This window comes from Stegostoma tigrinum, chromosome 28 (assembly GCF_030684315.1).
Source record: "Stegostoma tigrinum isolate sSteTig4 chromosome 28, sSteTig4.hap1, whole genome shotgun sequence".
Classification (NCBI taxonomy): Eukaryota; Metazoa; Chordata; class Chondrichthyes; order Orectolobiformes; family Stegostomatidae; genus Stegostoma; species Stegostoma tigrinum.
The window spans coordinates 25,927,389-25,949,179 of record NC_081381.1 but is presented as its reverse complement, the minus strand read 5'-3'; the positions used below and the strand labels follow the sequence as shown (position 1 = coordinate 25,949,179).

Here is a 21,791-nt window from a genome sequence, read left to right as displayed (position 1 = left end):
ATATCAAATGAGATCCAGCTACAATGTTACTAATTGATTAATTTTGTTTAAGTGATGCACAACAGCTCTTGCTGTACCCAGAGGATTAAGAAATGTTGTTTATGATTCTGTAGTAAGTTTAACTAATTTTAAAAAAATGAATAGTTGAGTTCTCTAGACAAGAAAGGCAAGAAATTTGATCCATAATCATTACTGAGCAAGCTAATCTCTGGAGCAATATTTAAGATGGTATAGTTGACTTTATAACTAACTGGTTTAAGGGCAGGTATGTCGACTAGGATTTTCACTCCGTATACCTATCCAGCAGTTGTACTGGCAGTGCACATTTCAGTATTGTATCCGTCTGAGATTTTGATGCCATTGCTGTTGGTTTGTCAATATGAAACACTGTAGAATTTTCATAATGGCCATTTGGATGAAACGTGGGAGGAAAAGGGAAACAGCAGAACAACTTAGAAAAGAAAAGAGGATTTGCTAACAAATAGCTACCACAGAAAAGAAAAAGGGCTAGAAATTAGGAACTTGAATATAAAATGAAATAGTTGAGTTTTTACACATTCTTCCTTGAAGTCTGATTTTTGTGTGTGCTACCATTTAGCAGTGTTTTAGTTTTGGATAATTTTGAATATGTTGGTACTTTGCAAGACTTGTTGAAACTTTCAAATTAGTTTTTGAAGATTATTGTAATTTCCTTGAAGTTGAATTTTTCCCCCAAAGTGGGTTTGTAAATAATACTTTTGTAAATAGCTGGTCCATTCTGGGCTCTCTACAGCAGTGTCAGAAACTTCTAGAAAACTATCACTGGAAGTTAAAATTATAGGAATTATGTTTAAAGACTTCTGAAAATATTTCAGAAGCCTCACTGTACTTTTAGTTTGATTATGTCAAAGTTTAAGGGTCTTAACTTGCACTACAGAATCATGAAGACAATAGTTATTAGATGTAACTGCCAGTTTCGTTGGCTGTGCGAGGTTTCACTATAGCTCCAATGTAATCTCACTATAACTGGAATTTTAAGTAATTACATGGTAAATGATTTGGGGAGCTTGTGCTTATTTGACTTGAGTAAATTTCACAACAGAATTCACTACAAGCAGGTCCAATGGTAAATGACTTGCGTCTATAGTTTCCAGGACTAACTGCTAATCTAAGAGTTTAAAAGCCGTCCATAGGGATTATGTAGATTACATAATCTTAACAGATTATAGGTCCCACCCTTGGGCCTGCCGGCACATTTTGTGTGGCCCAACATTTGTTTTACCTGTAGACAAATTTACAGCTCATTTAGCTCTCTTCATTCTCATAATTATATAACCTTATCAAGATCATAGACCGGCTTAAAAATGTTAAATGAAAGTTTATTGTTTTTGAATTTTTAAATTTAATTTATAATTTGTTTGAAGTGGGGTTTTCAAATATCATACGACTGTGTGGAAGAACTTGCAAGGAGTTGAACTTCCAATCAGAGGCTCTTTTTCTCCTTTTTGTGTGCTGCTGTAACCTTACTGGTGAGCTTATCAACAGCAGATGTAGGTGAGAGTAACAGCCTGTGATTGGAGGAGCAGCAAGTAGCCTAAGGTCTGGAGCTATGGCAGTGGGTCTGGGAACAAGAAACCTTCAGAGAGTCTGGCTTAAGAAGGACAGATGTCCTCGTTTACTGCAGAGACAGTCATTATCTTTCTGAAATTTGTTCACTGGCTCCCTGAGGAAGAGGAGAATGAAATGTGCACATGCCCTGACCACCCATGTGATTGTTTGTGATCTCAACTCATTTTGGCACCCTGTCTCAATTAGAATTGAAAGATATGCTGAAAACAGTCGGGTCCTCCTGCAGTGTGTGTTTTTCTTTGCTGGTCGATGGAGTTTCTATTCTTCATTGAGAAAATTGTTTGCTGACAATAATCATCAACTATCTCTTGATTCAAGAAGAGTATCTCCTTAGGAATATGTATTTTTGCTGAGGGTATCTATGACTAAACAAATTGATTCTCAACCTGAAATCATCGGGTATATGAAACAGGATGTGCCATAATTGTAATATTTTGGGGTGCAGGATTGCTTTCTCTTCTTCTCTTCTTGGCCACTGCTCTGCATCGTTATTTAACATATTCAAACTCAGTTTGGTGGGCAATTTGTTGCCATTTGAAATAATTGGTAGCAGGTGCCTCTAGTCATTAATGTCAATGCTGCCATACTTCAAGGGAAACATCAGAGTGCATTTTAAGCACTTTTGTTTGTCCTGCTGTCAAACACTGACCATTTGAGAGTCGGAAAAACACGACCTGCTGCACAAAGATGCTTTTGAGACAGTGTCCAGTCATTCGAAGTTGCCTTTGCAAGAATTTTGCCTGAATGGTTGTGGAGCTAGCTTTGAGTAGGAAATTATTGTATGTTCAGAGGCCCTCCTATTGAATCCAGAGGATGTAATGGAGACATTGAGAATTTTCTTATCATTCTTTTATGTTTTACTACTTTTCAATATTGGAATGTGATGATTACAGTTGCTCTGTACACTAGGACTTCTGTTGTCTTGTAGAGGTCTTTTTGAAAGCTTACAGGCATAGTTTGTAGAATACAGAGTTGGTGTAGCTGATCTTATGTTGTATCTTCTCTTCAATGGTAACCTTTTTGGAATATGACTTTGAAGGTATGGAAAGTGCTCAAATATTCCAGAATCTCTTAAATATTTGACTGACCGGACCTGGTTCATAAAAGAGGTTTGTTTTGGCAACACACAAGGACAGGCCCAACCTCCTGTCTGCAGAATTGTAGAAGTCAAGAATGCCTTGCAGATTTAGTACAGAGTGGACAGTGAAACTGAAGTAATCCACAAACTGTCATGGATGTCTATTGTGGCTAGTTTAGTTTTGGCATGGAGGCAATGGTGGTTAGAGTTTTCCATCTACATGGTTACTTAATGTTTTCACCAAAAGGCAGTTAATCTTTCAGATGAATAGCCATGGCCAGGCAAGTTTTAAATAGCATGGGGATTATCACAAAACTTGCTTGACAGCACATTGGATTTTGAAACCATCTGTGTCAGATCTCCCACTCAACAGTTGAACTGTGATAAAGTTACTCGGACGTCCAAACCTTTACATAATCCACAAAGCGCGGTAATTTACTATGTCACATGTTTTGATCAGGTGGTTTGAGTCCAATGAAGAAGTTCTGTTCTTTGCTTTACAATTTCTTGGATTTGTCTGGAAACGAAGACAAGTCAGATTTCTTTGGAAGGTAGGATTTTTTTCACAAAAACATGTTGAGATTTTTCCTGTTTTGGACAAGTGGGCACTACTTACAAAGTTTCAACAGCAAGAAGTTGGATTTGATCTGATTTAGAGGTAGATTGCTTCCAACTTACTTACTATAATGAGCCCACTTATGAATTTCGTGACAGTTATTCAAGACTACCAAATATCTGAATATTCATTGAATTCAAATCTCACCATTTTCTGTGGTGGGATTCAAATCCATGATAACCAGAACATTAGCCTGAAGTTCTGGATTACTGGTCCAGTATCATTGCCAATATGAGCTTGAAAGAATGCTTATGTTTATTTTGTGAAACTTTTATCTTTCTCTGCTTGTCATTCATTGATCATTTCTTTATTTTCTTCACAGCAGTAAACTCCTGTTCAGTTTGATGGCCAAAGCATCAGTCGGGGGTTCTGTGTACTTAGAAATGGGGCCACACTTGTAATGCACAGATCTTTGTTTTGCAAGGGACATCCATTTGTCACAGATGTAGGAGAGCTGCACAATGCTGATTTTATTCATGCAACACAACTATGTAGCTCACATTGCTGCTTGCCAGAGAGTTTTCACCTCCCCGATTAGACCTGTGTGTGAGAGCACCAGTACTGTGTGCAACCCTGCACCTGAAGCACATATGAATGTGTACGGATGATTATCTCCCTGCTACTATGTCCCTCTATTCTTTTCCTGCCACCGCATGGACTTACAAGGTCAATCCGTGGCAGTGATTACCGGAATCAGAAGTCAATGCATTCGTATGCTGTGTGGTTTATGCTGTTAAGAATTTGCCTCCAAGCTATTCTAGAAGGAAACATAAAACTGTTAATAGTTTAGTTAGATTGCACAAGACCAAAGGATTTTGAAAACTGGTGGTGCATTTCTTTACTTATGAGTGCATTACAAACTGTTCATACTCATACACCCAAGGAGAATTCAATATTCTTTAATTTTTTGTTCTCTCAGCAGCCACAGCTGAACTGGTGGAAGCCTGCTGACCTATTGTTTGCCAATTTGCACAGAAAACTTTGGCATCATCCTCTGATAGCCCTTGCCTGGAGTGCTGTGGCCTTCTGGGCACTCTCCTCAGATGGAGCAGCTAGAGGCATTTGGATCCCTATCAGAGGGGAGATGGTTCTGCAGGGCCCTTAAGGAGTAAAGTGAGAGGACAAATCCTGGTTGCCTGTTTGTCACTCCTCCTGACTATCTGTGCAGAGCGGCACCTGCCACACCTCTCAAAGGATGGATGTTGCATGTTCAAACAAGCATTTAGTGTCCTTTTCCCATTCAAGCCTTTGTGAGCGTACGTGATGTGTAGGTTGTCCTAGTTGTGATGAAGAGCAAATGAGTTGGTGGTATATGAATTGCTGAGTGCTGTTGATCCCTTTTTCTTTTGAAGTATAAACTGTGGCAGATAGAAGTTGCAGTATCACTGTTGACATGGTTGATCTGATAATCCTCAACTCTGCTTTCTAGCATTTTCCCCCATGACCCTGGATTTTATTACTGATTTAGAAATCTGCCTGTCTCAGCCTTAAATACACTTGGCAACCCAGTGTCTACAGCCCTCTTTGGTAAAGAATTCCACAGATTCAGCACTCTCAAAGAAGAAATTCTTCTTCATTCCTGTTTTATATGGGTAACCCCATGTTTTAAGATTATTATCTCAGGTCCTGGACTCTCCTGTTTAAGGAGAAATAAGCTTTATGCATCTATCCTGTCAAGCCCCTAAGAATTTTGTATATTTCAATAAGGCTACCTTTTCACTTTTTGAAACTCCAATGAATACAAGTTCAACCTGCTCAATCTTTCCTCATAAGACAATCCCTCCATCTCCAGGATCAACCCAGTGAACATTACCAAGACTACCCAATATATCTTTCTTTAGATAAATGGACCAGAACTGTTCTTTGTGTTCCAGGTGTGGTCAAACTAATGCCTTGTAAAGTTTTAGTAAGACTTCTCTTTTTTTTATGTTGCATTCCCTTTTGAAATAAAGATGGACATTCGGCCTGTTTTCCCTAATACCCGCTGAACTTGTATGCTAGCCTTTTGTGATTTATCTATCAGGACTCCCAATATCCTTTGCGCTACACTTTCTGCAGTCTTTTTCTATTTAAGTTCTATTAAGCCTTTCTATTCCTCCTGCTATTCCTCACATTTTCCCTACATTATTTTCTATCTGCCAAGATTTTGCCCACTCACCTAGCCTGTTTATGTCCCTCTGCAGAATTGTTGTCATCCTTACCACTTGCCTTCTCACCTAATTTTGTTATCTACAAACTTGGCTATAGCACATTAATTTTCTTCACCCAAATATTACTATATATTGTAAATAGTTGTGGCTAGCACTGATCCTTGTGGCACTCCTTTGGTTACAGGTTGCCATCCTGAAAATGTTCCTCATATCCCAACATTCTGTCCTATATTAGTTATCCGATCCTCTATCATGCTAATATTCTGCCTCTAACACCATGGGCTCTTAAGTTTATTGAGTAAGTTAACTTGTAGCACCTTACCAAACATGTGCTGGAATTCCTAATTTATTACATCCGTGGGTTCTCCTTTATCCTCAAAGAATTCTAATAAATTTGCCAGGCATGATTTTCTCTTCATTGAGCTGTGCTAATGCTGCTTGGTTACATTATGTATTTTTGTGGTATGCTATTGCATCCTTCAAAATATACGGTAATGTTTTCCCAATAACAAATATTAAATCAATTGGCCTTTTTTTGTTTTCATCCCTTTGTTGCAATAACAGATTTAAAATCCTTTGGCACTTTTCCAGGATGTAAAGGTTCTTGGGAAAATCACTACTAGTACAACCTCTATCTCTGAAGCTATTTTGTTCAATATCCTAGAATGCACCACATCAAGGAGACACTTCTTTAGCCCCATTAGTTTTCCCCTACTTATCTTTATGGATAGTTATTCAATTTATTTCTTCTCCCTTTTTGGACCCCCTGGTTTCTCCACTATTATTTCCCCTGCTTTATTTTCTGAGGGGCCTATTTTCACCTTGGGTTCTCTTTCTTTTTATGTATTTAAAGAAGCTGTTTCTGTGAGTCTTGATATAACTTGCAAGTTTATCTTTAAGTTTGTTTTCTCTCTCTTCATTTTTGGTTTGTCTTTGTTGGTTTTTAAAATCTCCCAAACCCCTGGCTTACCACTAGTCTTTTTCCCCATTGTACTTTTTTTTTCATTTTGATGTCATTCTTCACTTGTCCTGTTAATCACAGTTGGTTTATTCCCAAACTAGAATCTTCCTTTTTTCACTACGATACATCTTTGTTGTAAGCCAGGGTCCATTTTCTTAAAGTCTACTATCATTTCTGACCTACCTTTGCTGCTAAACTCCTTTCAAAGTCCACTCCAGCTAGCTCTGCCCTCATTCCTTTGAAATTAGCTTTATTTCATTTTAGCACAATTGTTTCCAACCCAAGTCACTCACTCTCAAACTGAATACTAAATTCTATCATGTTATGGTTGTTATTTTCTAAGGGATCTTTTATTATGACATCATTTATGAATCTTGCCTCCTTATACCAGATCCAAAATGGCCTGAGCCCGAGCTGGATCCACACGTTCTAGGAAACTGTCTTGTATGTATCCTATGAATTCTTCCTTTAGGCTACTTCTACCAATCTGACTTTCCTAATCTACATGAAGATTAAAATCTCCGATGATTGACAACGTGCCTTTTTCCTTATACATGCCTTTGTTATTTTCTGATTTATTTTCTGTCCTACCATGTAACTCCTGTTAGGAGACCTGGAGTCTAAGACTCATTCCTACCAGTGTTGTCCTGTCCTTGTTATTTCTTATCTCTACTCATGGATTTTATATATTCCAGTCCAGAATTTTTCTTTTCTTATTGTATTTATTCCACCCAAAATAACAAAGTTACCCCATCATCCTGTCCATCCTTACGGATAGTAGAAACTGCCGATGCTGGAGTCTGAGATAACAACGTGTGGAGCTGGAGGAACACAGCAGGCCAGGCAGCATCAGAAGAGCAGGAAAGCTGACGTTTCGGGTGTTTGATGCTGCCTGGCCTGCTGTGTTCTTCCAGCTCCACGCCTTGTTACTGCTGTCCTTCCTGCCTGCTCTTTCAACAAGTCGGGCACTCCTGAATAGTTAGTTGCAGCTTTGATCTCCTTGTAACAGTATGTTCCTAATGACTATAAAATTATATCTATTAACCTCTATGCTGTTCGTTAATTTACATTGTTTTTTTGTTCCAACTTCTATGTAGATTCAAAGTAAAGAGCTTTTTTGCTTAGTTTTTTTTAAACTATTCTTCCACCAACCCCCTCCCACACTCCTACCTTTTTAGCCTATTTACTGCTGTTTTTGTATTGTTGTACACACTTACTCTTCCTGCCCCACTTTGGATATTATGCTGTGTACCTTTAAGAGGAAATTAATCTGTCCTATTTTTCTTGGAGGTGGGGATGTAAATCTGGTGACGAGGTTTGTGCTCTATGGAATGCATAGTAAATAGTTTTGGGCTTTTTTTGGCTAGACAAAAGAAACATGAGTGGGTAGAATTAGGCTCACACAGACCCAGGATTTTTGTTTGCTTTCAGTTGTTGAAGTTGGGGTATTTGGAGTTGAAGCTGCTCAGTATCGTTCTTTTTCTACTGCTGCAAAATATTGAGTTCTGTCTCTGCTGCTAGATTCATTCATTTTATCTCCTGCACTAGAGAAAGCATGTGAGTGATTTTGCTTTTGCTAGGAGTGTGTAAATGTTTTGCTGGTATAGTGGAACAGTTGATGAGTAGAAGTTAAATAATATATTATTATGTCAAATATTTTGGTAGAGTTTAAGTTATGCCAATTCTTTCTTTGTCTGTATTTTAACTGTGGTGTAAGAATAAAGTGTCTTTTGCTTAAAGTCTAGTAGTTTGATCATTTGAAGCACATCTGCAGTGCAGCATCTTTTACTTCCCTTTAAGTAAGATTAATGTTGGGATCTGGGCTATCTCAGTGATATGTTTTTAAGGGGTTGGTCTGGTCCATAACAATAACCACCCTGTAAAGTTGCCATATCCTTTTTGATTTGTAACCCAAAGCTGTTTCCCCTTTCTCATATGCTTTCCTTACCCCCTTCTAATTGTTTCAGAGCCCTCACTCTAGACCTAGTTATTCAATCACCAGGATACTGGTCCCAGCATGGCTTAAGTGAAGCCTGTCCCAGTGGAACAGTTCTACCCCAGTGGACTTCAAGTAGAGAGATTTCATTTGGGAACACACGGATGTCAATAATGAAGGAAGGAAGAAAGGAATAGACTTGAGAAATGCAAATAGAATAAATAAACAGTTGTTCAAATGGGGACATGTATATCCACCTGCTGCATATTTTTGACTCAAATGTCACTAGATAACCAGTCCATCTAAGTTGTAACTGTCTCATCATGGTGTACATGCCAAGCATCCACAACTTGGATGATTACATGGATGCTTGTTTTTTTTTTGTCCTACCATCTTATCTTCAGAAGCTTCCAAAGGCTGTTTAAATGAAAATAGTTGACTTTCTTGGTGTGATGCTGGTACACAGATCAAATCTGTCATGGTTGGAGCTGAGTGAGCCAGGACCATTATTCTGTCAACTTGCAGTTTGGTAGGCAGACTTTTTGTTGAAATCTATACTTGCTTAAATAATTCTTACATGTGTCTTTTTGTCATTATAGGCAGCTTGGGTAACGTGAAATTGTTAAATTACATGAATTTATTCATTGCTGAAAGGTTCTGATCATGGAGTGAAATCTTGGGCTTGAATAGTGCTTTCTTGAAGAGTCTGGTGTATTACTTCAATTTGACTTTGTCCTAGCTTTAAGACCAGAGTAGACAAACCCTTAAGTTGCTAAGGTTAGTAAACCTGATCACTACCCTTGCCTGGTTTGGCTGAGCCATTGAATGCTTTACTAGTTATAACTGTGGTTGCATTGTGAACAATTATTTTGATCCTCAGGTGAGAACTAGGTGAAGACAAGTATAGGGTGAATCACCAAGAGGTAAGAGCCAATTCCTTTGAAGCAATTTGGGGCATTTTATTCCATTAAAGGTGCTATGTAAGTATCAGTTCCCTTGCTTTTGGTAGCGCTGGTATCAAAAGTATTACACAGTCACCAATTTGGATGCATATTGGTCCATTCATTTCTAGTAGGTTAGTGATCTTTCTATTTGTTGCATTACAATTAGGATTAGTACAAAGTTCAATTTTTAAGCTTCATTTAAAAATATCTTTTTATTGAAATTTCAGAACTTAATTTTATTTATTCCAATAATTATTTAGAAGAAAATTTTCAGACATTGGGGTGTCAATAGTGCTGCAGTAATGCAACTATCTCAATCCAGGAAATATAAACAGCTGTGGTGTGGTACATGTTTAAAAGGAGTTCATGCTTTAATTTTTTTAGTTCGAGCAGCTATCATATACAGCATAATTGTACAATAAACTTATAATTAGTAAAGAAGCAGTAAGGCATCTGTACATCAGAATATTCTAAAATAACCTCTGCTGAAATTATGTTTCTCGGAGATTGAACCAATTGCTCCATTTATCTTGGGGTTTAACACACTTTTAAACCAATCATTATTGTTCAGTTACGAAAATATATGCACTCTGCAAAAATTGATGAAAAGCCTGCACAGGTTCCTAGGTTCATTTAAGGTAGTGGTGGCTTTATCCCTTTTAAGCAGTAAACAATACTTCATCTGCTACAGTAAGCTTTTAGTGGAAGAGAATGCCCTAAATAATTTAACCACTATTTGCCAAGATGCAAGTACACTGATAAGAGCAAATGGGCTGCATCAGAAAACCACTTAGTCTATAGCAGGGGGAATGGATTTGGTACTTACTAATTGCTTTTGACAATAGAACGCCCCCTCCAAATATCAAAGTGCTGTCGTAGAGTCTTATAGATCTTAAAAGCCATTCCTGGTTTTTAAACAAGCAGCTACTCTGGCAGTTGGGTGAGTTTTGCTTTTAGTTTAGAAGAATAATATGTACAAACAGTAGTGATGCTGGAGTGTATCTTCCTGAATGGGTATGCATATAAACTTTTAGTTTTATTAATTTTTAAATTTAGCTTTTATCTGATGCCTTGGAGCATTTTTAAAAAATGGTAAACTTAAAACCAACAGATATGAAGGGAAGGGATTTATATAGTCTTTGTGTATAAACATGAAATGTAAATTTGGGGTATGAGATTGTCTATCGAAGTTTAAAATTTTTGAAATAAAAGCAGCTGCTGGAAAATATTGCTTTTTTGATAGGCATGATTTAGTATTGCATATTTTAATGAAATGGATTTTTATTTTAACAACTTAATTTTAATACTCTTTAAAATTATCTCTAGTAATATTAATAGGGAAAGCTGCACAATGGAATTTTAATTCTAGCTGCAATATGAACCTCCTCCCCCTTTGGCACAACTTTGGGGTCTTTCCTTTCTAGTTGTGCCTTTTTCAAGGAGAAGCATTATAGTAAGCAGCAGCAAAAGTTCAACTTAACCAAAGCGAAGAGTCATTCCCAGAGGTTTGGTAAAAATTGTTTTGCTGTATGCCTGCTATGAAACATTTTGCTTTGCTTTACTGTTTATTTCTTATCTTGCAACAGCAAAAAATTACACACCAATAGATTTTTATTTTGGATTGGAAAACGACAACATGCAAGAAATACTCAGTAATTTATATTTGTGTGTGGGGCTGTACCAAAGATGGCTGCAAATAATGACCATTCATTTTCAATACCAATTTCAAATCAAGAATAAAGCTTCATGGTACTGTTTTATGTACTGATTTCCTGATATCAGTAATCCCTGAAAATAGGACAAAAATGTAGAATTAAATTGATAAATTGAATGGACTTTGTCAATATTTTTAATCTTACAAAAGCAAATGTCGACATTTGGAATGGAGATGCCAGTTTTTACTGTAGTTACGCAATTATTGTATTAAGGTATATCCCAATTTAATGGGATTTGCCTATTTTAGATAGCTGCCTGCTGCTTTGCATCCAACTACAGTTTATTATATGGGGGAGAAAAAAGGGTACTTAGCCCTGTTAAATTTACACGACAGAGATTTGATTGCCCACCAGTGAATCATTATTAGCTTATAACTAAATTTTATGCTAAGCACAGAAGGAAACTGAGGCATTGTTACAAATAGAGTTCAAGGACTTTTGTAGATCACATTTATATTTGTTCCAGTTTTCAGTGCAACTGTCTGTTATTCTTTAACACAGATTAAGTTTTTGTGTCTTAAGAGATTTTTAACTTTGAAGCTATGATTCTTCGATATGTTTCTCAAGCTTAAAAGTAGATTATAGAGCTATTACATTGTTTTCTTTTCTCTCCGGTCCACAGTGTTTTCCCTGTCTATCCTTACTTCTCCAGATTCTGGTATTGCTCCTTTTGCCCTGTAATCATCATACTTGCTCAGACCTGCTATTCCACTATTGCATGCATCCAGAAACTTCCTCGCCTTTTATAATATAATATAATAAAAGTCATCTCTTCTTCCATCTTGCCTGAAAAGGCAGGGCATTTTGATTTGAATTGATGTTGAATTTACATCTGAACTTATAAATTACGCTTGTATTTAATCATCTCCTTGTTTTAATGTGTGTACTTCATGCTATAACAAAACATTTATTTTTCTGTACTTTAATTTTATTTGTATTTGTCATTTAGGTTCTATCCCTTTTTTCCAGCTTTGTTTAATTTGCATGTTTCCTTCATATGCTTTCCAGTATGTCATTAAGTGACAATTTGGCGCATGAGCCTTGCCACCTTCTGCAGCCCAGTTTCTGATTACAGCCTGGTAATGTCTTATCTAAGACCCATATGTTTTGTTGCTACTTCAGTTCAAACTAACATTGAATGTTAAAATATTTAATGGAAACTCGAACAAATCTGAATGCACCATCTGAATGTGTAATAAATAAGTATATGCGTTACAGTTTTTAAAAAAGAAAATATTTAATTCAGACCATGTCCAGGGCACACCAAAATGCCACCTTCAAAGATCAGTATTAGAAATATGGCATCTCTTTTTCAAATATTCTTCAAAAATATGTTGTTCAATACTACAAAAAATGTTATGAATAACCTAACAGTTAATTTTGGTTGTGGTTTTGGCATTTCTTACTTTCAGGCAAAATGCAAATATTAATTTATGACCATGATTACAAATTGTTAAATACACTAACCTCGTATAGCATTGTCTTTGAAAGCCAGTACAAGAGAAGTGAGGCTTTCTTGTATATTTATTAATACTGTGCATATAAACAATACATACATTTTAAAAAGTGTGAAACTTAACTGGTTATGGTGATGGATTGCTAAACCACAGTTCAAGAAAATTCTGTGTTTGATCCCATTTATGCTGGTTGTTTTTCAGCTTGTGTAATTATAAAGACCATATAATTGACCTCAGGAGAAAATTATTTGTTGTACCTGTTTCCGTTGTCCAGTGACTTACTTTCTAGTGATTCCCACTTTTGAGAAAAGGATTGAGTTTTACCGTGATGCCGCTCAATTTGAACTGCTTGCCTAATTCTACTGGAAAAGCTTAACCATGCTGGGTGGTTGAGCAAAGAAATGAAAAGCACCATGAGATTGTTACCCAGCAAAAGTTGGTATCTTTAAAGAAAATGATGGGAGAGTGAAGAACCTGCCTCAGAGGCTGGAAAGGAGTTTTGTTATGTTGTTCTCCGTGGGACTTGCCTAAATAAAAATTGTAAATATTTGAACCAATTTAAAAACTGGTATCTTAGAAGTACCTTTTTTGTAACGAGGCATAATATTTCTATGTTTTGATTATAAAAATGTTTCATTATAAATGCTAAAATATTTAATTAATTGACAAATGATCTTTTTTGTTAGCAGTGGTGCAAGGTTAAGTGAAGGCTTCCCCTTTCACAATTTATGGGCATGATCTTTCACATCGCGTTCAGTGGTGTATGCATGCCACCTGATTTCACTAAAGACAGTAATCTCAACTATAGGAAATCCAACAAATTAACATCATGAGGCCAGCATCAGTTTACATGATTTTTGTCTTGGAAGCCAGCAGTACAATCATGCCACTAAACTGAATGTAAAAACAAGTTTGAAGAATTTATTATTTGAAATTCTACAGCTGCTGTCATGTCTAAATGATTTAAATTAGTCATATTAGCAGGAAGGTTTCATTTTAACAATCAGAATATGTTCTGGATAATTACTAGAAGATTTAGCTTTATTGTCACAAGAAAAGCCTCACTACTTCTTCCATCTGGTCTGTGAACAATCTAGTCACAGTCAGTGAGTTAATATTCTTTTTGTCTTGAATGACAGTGAAAAATACATTGTTTTCTCTTCACTGTGTGCACTGATGGCCTATGCCACGTGATTTGATAGGGTGCCGATGTGGGCAGCAACAGTATACCTCAGTGAGGTCCCAAGTTAGGAAGCGTGAACTTAGCCATGGTTCCTGTTCCTGATTAATATCTAATAATTTCTGCTAGAAATGCCTGTATTCAGTTGAGAGTAATATAAAATTCAAACTTGATTCTTCTCCTAACTTTGCAAATTAACACACTTTAAGTTTATTGTTCAGATAATGTGAGTGAATTATGGGAGTTCTGAGGATGCCTACTGAGTGGTACTCGTACATTAATCAGAGCCTTCTGTCAAGGTGGAGAGAAAAGTCTATAAAAATTTTGGTGCCACATTTTAAATTTCTGGGGATGATCACACATCTTCAAATAAATGAAAATTGTGTGCATAAACGTCAAACAATAACAATATTGCAATTTTTCTATCTCCAAGAAACAAATTCCTTGCGTTGCTCTTCCTCATGCTCCATCATATTGTCAGAATCAGTTACCTAATGGAAGCTGACTGAAGGTTTCACAATGGATTAAAAATTGGAAAATAAACTGTTCAATCTTTTATGCACCTCTCTTTGACTGCTCTCTTCACCATAGATTGAAGATCTGACTATCTGTCTACCATCTCCTTCAGGGAAAAGGTACCTGACTAGAGATGGAAAAATTAGGGAAAGTGCCTGACAATCTCTCCAATTACCATAATCTTTTCAGGTGGTTATTATTTATATTTTGTTTTTAGTGCTTCACCTTCTATAATAGAATTTTCAGTTTGCTACCAAAGCTCGTTCATTAGGATTCTCATTAGGAGTAGCAGGTTTTGCTATTAACTTGTTTGCTAACATGCTATCAAACGTGTTTTGGTCCCAGGAAACACCAAATGCTGTTGATATTCCAGTTGTACAACTGTGAATTATTGGATGATGTCATTAAAAGCCAAATGCAGTCATTCAGTTGCCATGTAACTGCTTCAAATCCTGTAGAAAAGTTTAAGCAATGATGTATTTCCCAGTGGCTGCTTTTATTTAATTTTTATAAGTGGAAATCTTTCAATCTGATAACATTAGAAGGATCTAAGTGTGCTTCTTAAAATACATGAAAATCATGTTGTACATATTATGAAACTAACTACTTTTTTCTTTGCTATTTTGAGAGGATCTTTGGTGACAATGAGATCCAGTTACAGAATGCTAAATTGCTTGTTTGTTGGCATCCAGAATAGTGTAGCTCGTGAACATGCAAGTGGTCCTATTTTTAGACAGTTGAGCTTAAAGTATTTGGATGGTTAGCTAATGTCCTTTACCACCTCAACATGTTCACCACTCCCAGATCTAACATTACTGAGATATTAGGGCCCCAGCAAATGTAATTCAGGTCTTCTTGTGTAAAAATGTTCAACCTGAAAATTTGCAGATTTCCAAGATAGTTGAGAAAATGCTGTCCATGTCTTACACTGAAAACTTGAAGGAACGAATAACTAGATACCATTCAGATCAGGGTTTGAATCAGGTGCGGCACACTGATACAATAGAGATGCAGAAGCTCCGAGAAGTCAGAGCCTTGGTCCAATCGAAGAAGATGGAAGAGTTTCTCCTAATGCACTGTCTGTCGCTGGAAAATTGTACTGCCTATCAGACAGGCATGAAGTATAGGTAAGGGGAATGTTCTTTCATTTGCTGTGTTGCATGGTTGATCATCACTGTTTCCTGTAATGTACCCTGCCTTGCATACTGAAATGTTGGTCTGTGTACAAAGTAAAAATGTAGAAAATGGATTTGTATAAGTTACTAGGTCACCTCTGGAAATGGAATCTATAATGAGAATCAAGAGAAAAGCACATGAAGCTGATGATATAAATTGAGATTGAGGGATAATATGAGAAGATTGGTGAGTTGATATCCTTCTAGAAGAAGTTGATTTGTTACCACTCATTCTAATTTGGAAGGTTCTTCACTGAATTTATGGACACTGAAGGAAAGGGGCTACTTTTTAAATGGTGTTCTGTATAGACCTGTTATTAGTAGAAATAGAGTCCACATATTTTGCTGCACATGGTTAAGCCTTTTGGCTCCTTTAGCTTGTTCCACCATTCAATGAAATTATGGCAGATTCATATTTTAGACCCCCATCTGCCCACCTTGTTCTCACAATCCTTAATATCCTTACCTACTGAAAATCTATTCTTCTTAGATTTGAGATTTTCATTTTCCCTAACAGTCTTTTGAGGGAGTTAATTGTAGATTTCCATTATTCTGTCAGAAGCTATACTTTATAATATTGTCTTAAGTCCTAGCTCTAATTTTAGGGTTATATTTTGAACTCCCCAATGAGAAAAATATCACCTCTTTCTGTCAACCCTTTGAAGTTTTCAGGAGGATTCTCCTTCTCAACTTCCTGTCACCTGAGGCATAGTGATCCTCAGGGATTTTTTTTCTTTATTCACTCACAAAATGAGGGTGTTGCTGGCAAGGCAGCTTTTATTGCCCATCCCTAATTGCCCAGCGGTCAATTCAGAGTCAACCACATTGCTGTAGATCTGGAGTCACATGTAGGCCAGACCAGGTAAGGATGGCAGTTCACTTCACCAACACCTTCCACCCCAACCTTCAGTTCACCTGGGCCATCTCCAGCACATCCCTCACCTTCCTGGACCTCTCAGTCTCCATCTCAGGCAACCAGCTTGTAACTGATGTCCATTTCAAGCCCACCGACTCCCACAGCTACCTAGAATACACCTCCTCCCACCCACCCTCCTGCAAAAATTCCATCCCCTATTCCCAATTCCTCCGCCTCCGCCGCATCTGCTCCCACGATAAGGCATTCCACTCCCGCACATCTCAGATGTCCAAGTTCTTCCAGGACCGCAACTTTCCCCCCACAGAGATCGAGAACGCCCTCGACCGCGTCTCCCGTATTTCCCGCAACATGTCCCTCACACCCTGCCCCCGCCACAACCGCCCAAAGAGGATCTCCCTCGTTCTCACACACCACCCCACCAACCTCCGGATACAACGCATCATTCTCCGACACTTCCGCCATCTACAATCCAACCCCACCACTCAAGACATTTTTCCATCCCCACCCCTGTCTGCTTTCCGGAGAGACCACTCTCTCCGTGACTCCCTTGTTCGCTCCACACTGCCCTCCAACCCCACCACACCCGGCACCTTCCCCTGCAACCGCAGGAAATGCTACACTTGCCCCCACACCTCCCCCCTCACCCCTATCCCAGGCCCCAAGATGACATTCCACATTAAGCAGAGGTTCACCTGCACATCTGCCAATGTGGTATACTGCATCCACTGTACCCAGTGTGGCTTCCTCTACATTGGGGAAACCAAGCGGAGGCTTGGAGACCGCTTTGCAGAACACCTCCGCTCAGTTCGCAACAAACTACTGCACCTCCCAGTCGCAAACCATTTCCACTCCCCCTCCCATTCTTTAGATGACATGTCCATCATGGGCCTCCTGCACTGCCACAGTGATGCCACCCGAAGGTTGCAGGAACAGCAACTTATATTCCGCCTGGGAACCCTGCAGCCATATGGTATCAATGTGGACGTCACCAGTTTCAAAATATCCCCTTCCCCTACTGCATCCCTAAACCAGCCCAGTTCGTCCCCTCCCCCCACTGCACCACACAACCAGCCCAGCTCTTCACCCCCACCCACTGCATCCCAAAACCAGTCCAACCTGTCTCTGCCTCCCTAACCGGTTCTTCCTCTCACCCATCCCTTCCTCCCACCCCAAGCCGCACCCCCAACTACCTACTAACCTCATCCCACCTCCTTGACCTGTCCGTCTTCCCTGGACTGACCTATCCCCTCCCTACCTCCCCACCTATACTCTCTCCACCTTCGATCCGCCTCCCCCTCTCTCCCTATTTATTCCAGTTCCCTCTCCCCATCCCCCTCTCTGATGAAGGGTCTAGGCCCGAAACGTCAGCTTTTGTGTTCCTGAGATGCTGCTTGGCCTGCTGTGTTCATCCAGCCTCACATTTTGTTGTCAAGGATGGCAGTTTACTTCCCTAAAGGACATTAGTCAACCAGATGAGTTTTTTTGACAATGGATTCATGGTCATGATTAGATTGTTAATTCCACATATTTATTGAAATCAAATTCCTCCATCTGCCATTTTGGGATTTGAACCCAGGTCTCCAGCATATTATCTGGGTCTCTGGATTAACCATCCAGCAATAATACCGCTAGGCCATCACCACCAATTAAACCACCACCAATCACTTCTCTAATAAGAGAGTAGCGCGATGGTCTGGGAAGACTATAGCGAGTTTATACATAATAGGAGTGATTGCAGACGAGCTGCAGTTAATATGCAAGGCAAGTGTAAAATAAAAGGCACAACATACCATAAGGCAGATCTCTTGATGGAGTAGCTACAAGCAGCAGGGTAATACAAGCCATTGCAATTTGTTTTCATAATGTAACCCCTTTAGCACTGTTATCATTCAGTTACATTTGTAACAAACAGATGCTTGAACAAAAGGCTTTTGTTTCACAAGAGCTATTGAAAAGTTGTCTCTTTGAGCAATCTTTTGAAACAATTTTAATGTGCTCCAATTTGTGTTTTGAAATGTCCGGAATCATTGGTGTGACTTTGCCAGGGTGAATTATTATCTTACATTCAATATGAGACCAATATTTATGAATCAAGAAGGGAATGTTGATGCCAGACAAGCTAATCAGCATGGATGGTGTCAATCAGGATAAATCTGTGTAATTGTTCTGTAGAATCCAGAAATATATCAGGGAGCACTGAGCTAGTACTACTTCGTGGCAATGGGAAATTTGATTATATTTTATAATCCTGCTAAGTTTTTGAGGAGTTTTCAGTTTAACAAAATCTAGCTAATCCTTGTTTGAAAAGTTAAAGATAAGCCCTAATTGGAATGGAGAGATTATTGCATTGGATGTATATATACCGATAGATCTTGGGAAATGTAAGTTAATATGTAAATATATGTTGAACAACCCGTTATGTAATTTTTCAGTATAAACACGATTAGACCAAGGAGCAGAAATTAGGCTATTTGGTCTATTGAGTCAGTTCTGCCATTCAGTCATGGCTGATAAGTTCCTCAGCCCCATTCTCCTGCATTCTCCCTGTAACCCTTGAACTCCTTGATAACTAAGAACCTATCTGTCTCAGTCTTAAATGTACTCAATGACCTGGCCCCCACAGCCTTCTGTGGCAGTGACTCCCATAGGTTCATCACTGTTTGGCTGACGAAGTTTCTCCTTATCTCCATTCTAAAAGGTCTTCCCTTTACTCTAAGGCTGTGCTCTCCTACCAGTGGAAGCATCTTCCCAACATTCACTGTGTCCTGCACTCTCTCTTCTGCATTGAGAACTGTTCCATCGAATGGAAATTGCTGTTTGCTAATCATTAGTAAATCTGATAACATTCAGTATCAGTGAAAGACTTTGTATGCATGCCTTTCTTGCTGAATCGTCATTAAACAAGTGTAAAGTCAAATGTATGCTGGAAATCTGAAACAAATGGGGAAAATTTTGGATGTTTTCAAGTCTGGCAGCATGTGTGGAAAGAGAGAAAACATTAATGTTTTGGTTGAACAATTTTTTGTCAGAAAAGTTGTTAGTTCCTTTCATTAGATATCAAGCTCTGCTATTTCTGGCATTTTTGTTTTTATGCCAGTAAATAATCAGTTTTTTGCATTTGGTCAGAAATTTCCAATTCTAATGATATGAATAACATACAAGATCCTAAGAGATGGCAAAATCCAAACTCGCTAACTTTTTTTTAATTGTCAGTTACAGATCGTACTCTGTGAATCATGCCAGTAAAGATCAGAAAATTCTTAAGCAGGCAAATACTTTGGCTCCTTGAACAAAAGAAAACGTGCACAAACATAACTTCTTTTCCTAGTCTACCCTTAATAAAGCCAATGTAGACTTTGAGGCCCAGGTACCTGCTTAAGTGAGGATTTTGTTTAGACTTTAGTTGTTGCCATTTGGAAACCGTTTCCCAAGGGGCTCACACACATAGTGTTATAAGTCCACACTGAATTTGAGGATAACAGTTCATTAATGGTTGGATTAAATTGTTCAAAGTATGTGTTGCTATGGTACAATGGTGGTGTTCCTAACTCTGAGCCAAAAGGACTGGATTCAGGTCCCAACTACTGCAGAGGTATGTATTAACATGTCTGAATGAGTTGATTAAAAATAATTTGCATGTGGTATTAGCTACAAAAAACTGTTATAGCACAGACTAAGCAGATTTTTCCAACGTAACGCCACTAGCAGTGCTTAATTAAAAAAACAGAAATTTGGATCAGTCATAGACGGTCGGTGTTCACCTTCGTGATGTTAAGATGATTCTTTTATTCCTAGATTCACATGTAAAATGCTTCAAGGGATTTAAGAAGACCCACATGTCGTTGCCCTTGTATGGCATAGATTCCATCTTGTGCTTTTAAAATACTAACTATATCGTTAAATTTTATATAGTCCTCTCAGCACTAATTGTGCATTTGTCAACAAAATTTACATTCATTTGATTGATATAAAAAGTCTTTGGCTGTGTTGCTGAAATCTGTTTTCCGGTAATTTTTCATTCAAGTAAACATTACAGGTTCTTTTTAAGAACTCGCTCATATACAAAAAAAAAATCAGAAATGAATTAAATGATTGACAAAATTGTTTTTTTCATCTTGTCATAAGGAACTTCTAAAAATGTTTCAAATCGATCCTTTTGTTGAATGTACCACATATTTGATTCTGAAAGATTTCATTTTAGAAATTCTACCTCTTTAAGAATAGATCATACTACTGTTTCTAATGCTACTAAGGTTACATGCGTTAATGATACCTTTGTATTACCTGATGGCTTGTTCAGTGCATGTTGTAATTTAAGGTAATGCACGCAGATTTTACAACAGCCAGTGATCACATTACTACGTTTGTTGATGCCTGAGGAATTAGGTTTCTTACTGTTAGCAGAAACTTAGTCATGTCATGGTAGCCAGCAGAAGATATTAACATATCCATGTTTTTAACACATTTTCTCAGTTGCACAAAGAGCTCAGTGTTTTAATGATTCTCCCAACTGTGTTAATATTGAAGTGTAAGCTAAATTGTTTAAAATGTAACAGAATTTTTTGTTTTGTGAAAATTGTTATTACTGTAACTGTATTTATTTTTGTCAAGATTTAACAGTTTAAAGCAGCAGCTTTCTGGTTGTTCACTGAGGCAAATTTTGCAACTATATTGCCATTCCACCGGTGGCCAATAATGCAGCACATGAGGAAATGAATCTACATGTTTTAGATACTGATTGGATAAACTTGCTGTCTTTTTGGAAAGATTTATTTTATCTAACATATTGAATCCAGAGTTAAGTTTCAAGCATTAGTGTTGTATCAGCCACTAGCCTTTTAATATTAATTTGAAAATGTAAAAATCAACCAGTTGATATTGACAGCCATTTCCCACTGACTGTATTTACATATTTGTTTAATTCAGTTTGAAGCAGTTAAGTCCTGTGTAAATTTGACTGAAATTTAAACATCACCAGTAAATCTGAACACTTTAGTTACTGTGTCATATGTTCTGTTGTGTTATTTTTGTCTGAAACTTAGAAAGTGGTTTTGCAAATAGCTGGGCAACATTGAATGTTTTTGTGAAGTCGCAAATAATTGATTGGAATGGATTTCTCCTCTATATGGGTGATAGGTGGTATTTAATGCAGGAGGCTGGGTTTTCAGTGGCTGCCTCAGTCACTGAAAATCTACCAAGTTCCCATAAGATGCTCAAGTGGGTCTTCCACAGGATCTGGGGGTTTGGGATTTCCGCCCCTCGAGCTGCCTCAGAGACCGGTAGTTATGCATGGAGGTAATGGCTGACGGAGCAGTGGAGACTACCAGAAATTTACTCGACACAAGGCTTATGGTTGCTAAGGAATCCAAGTCACTGTTAAACGGTGGGATGTGCGTCACTGGATGTGGAGGGGTTTTTGCAGCATGAGCTGTAGGTGGCACTTAGTGATTCTTCTTGGCTCTTATGAAATGCCAGCAGTAGTTGAATGAGGTCTGTAAATTGGTATTAATTGCCTATGTGATTGGCAGTGAGTGGGAAAGCCATCCAGAAGCATACTCACTCCAACAGCAGCCTCTCT

At 38.0% G+C, this 21,791-nt stretch overlaps 1 protein-coding gene across 17 annotated transcripts in view; it reads left to right on the top strand.

Moving 5' to 3' along the window:
* Positions 1-21,791, top strand: part of kcnab2a (potassium voltage-gated channel subfamily A regulatory beta subunit 2a) — a 275,606-nt gene that overhangs the window by 125,898 nt on the left and 127,917 nt on the right. Inside the window, exons 1-2 of one of the 17 annotated variants that reach the window (XM_048561303.2) lie at positions 10,138-10,233; positions 15,050-15,288. The exons of 15 other annotated variants lie outside the window; for them this stretch is intronic. In XM_048561303.2, coding sequence (XP_048417260.1) covers positions 15,071-15,288 — 218 coding nt within the window. In that variant the 5' untranslated portion in view covers positions 10,138-10,233; positions 15,050-15,070. Of the gene's footprint in view, positions 1-10,137; positions 10,234-15,049; positions 15,289-21,791 lie in introns of those variants that run through there. One more of the 17 variants, XM_048561304.2, reaches the window with a different exon arrangement.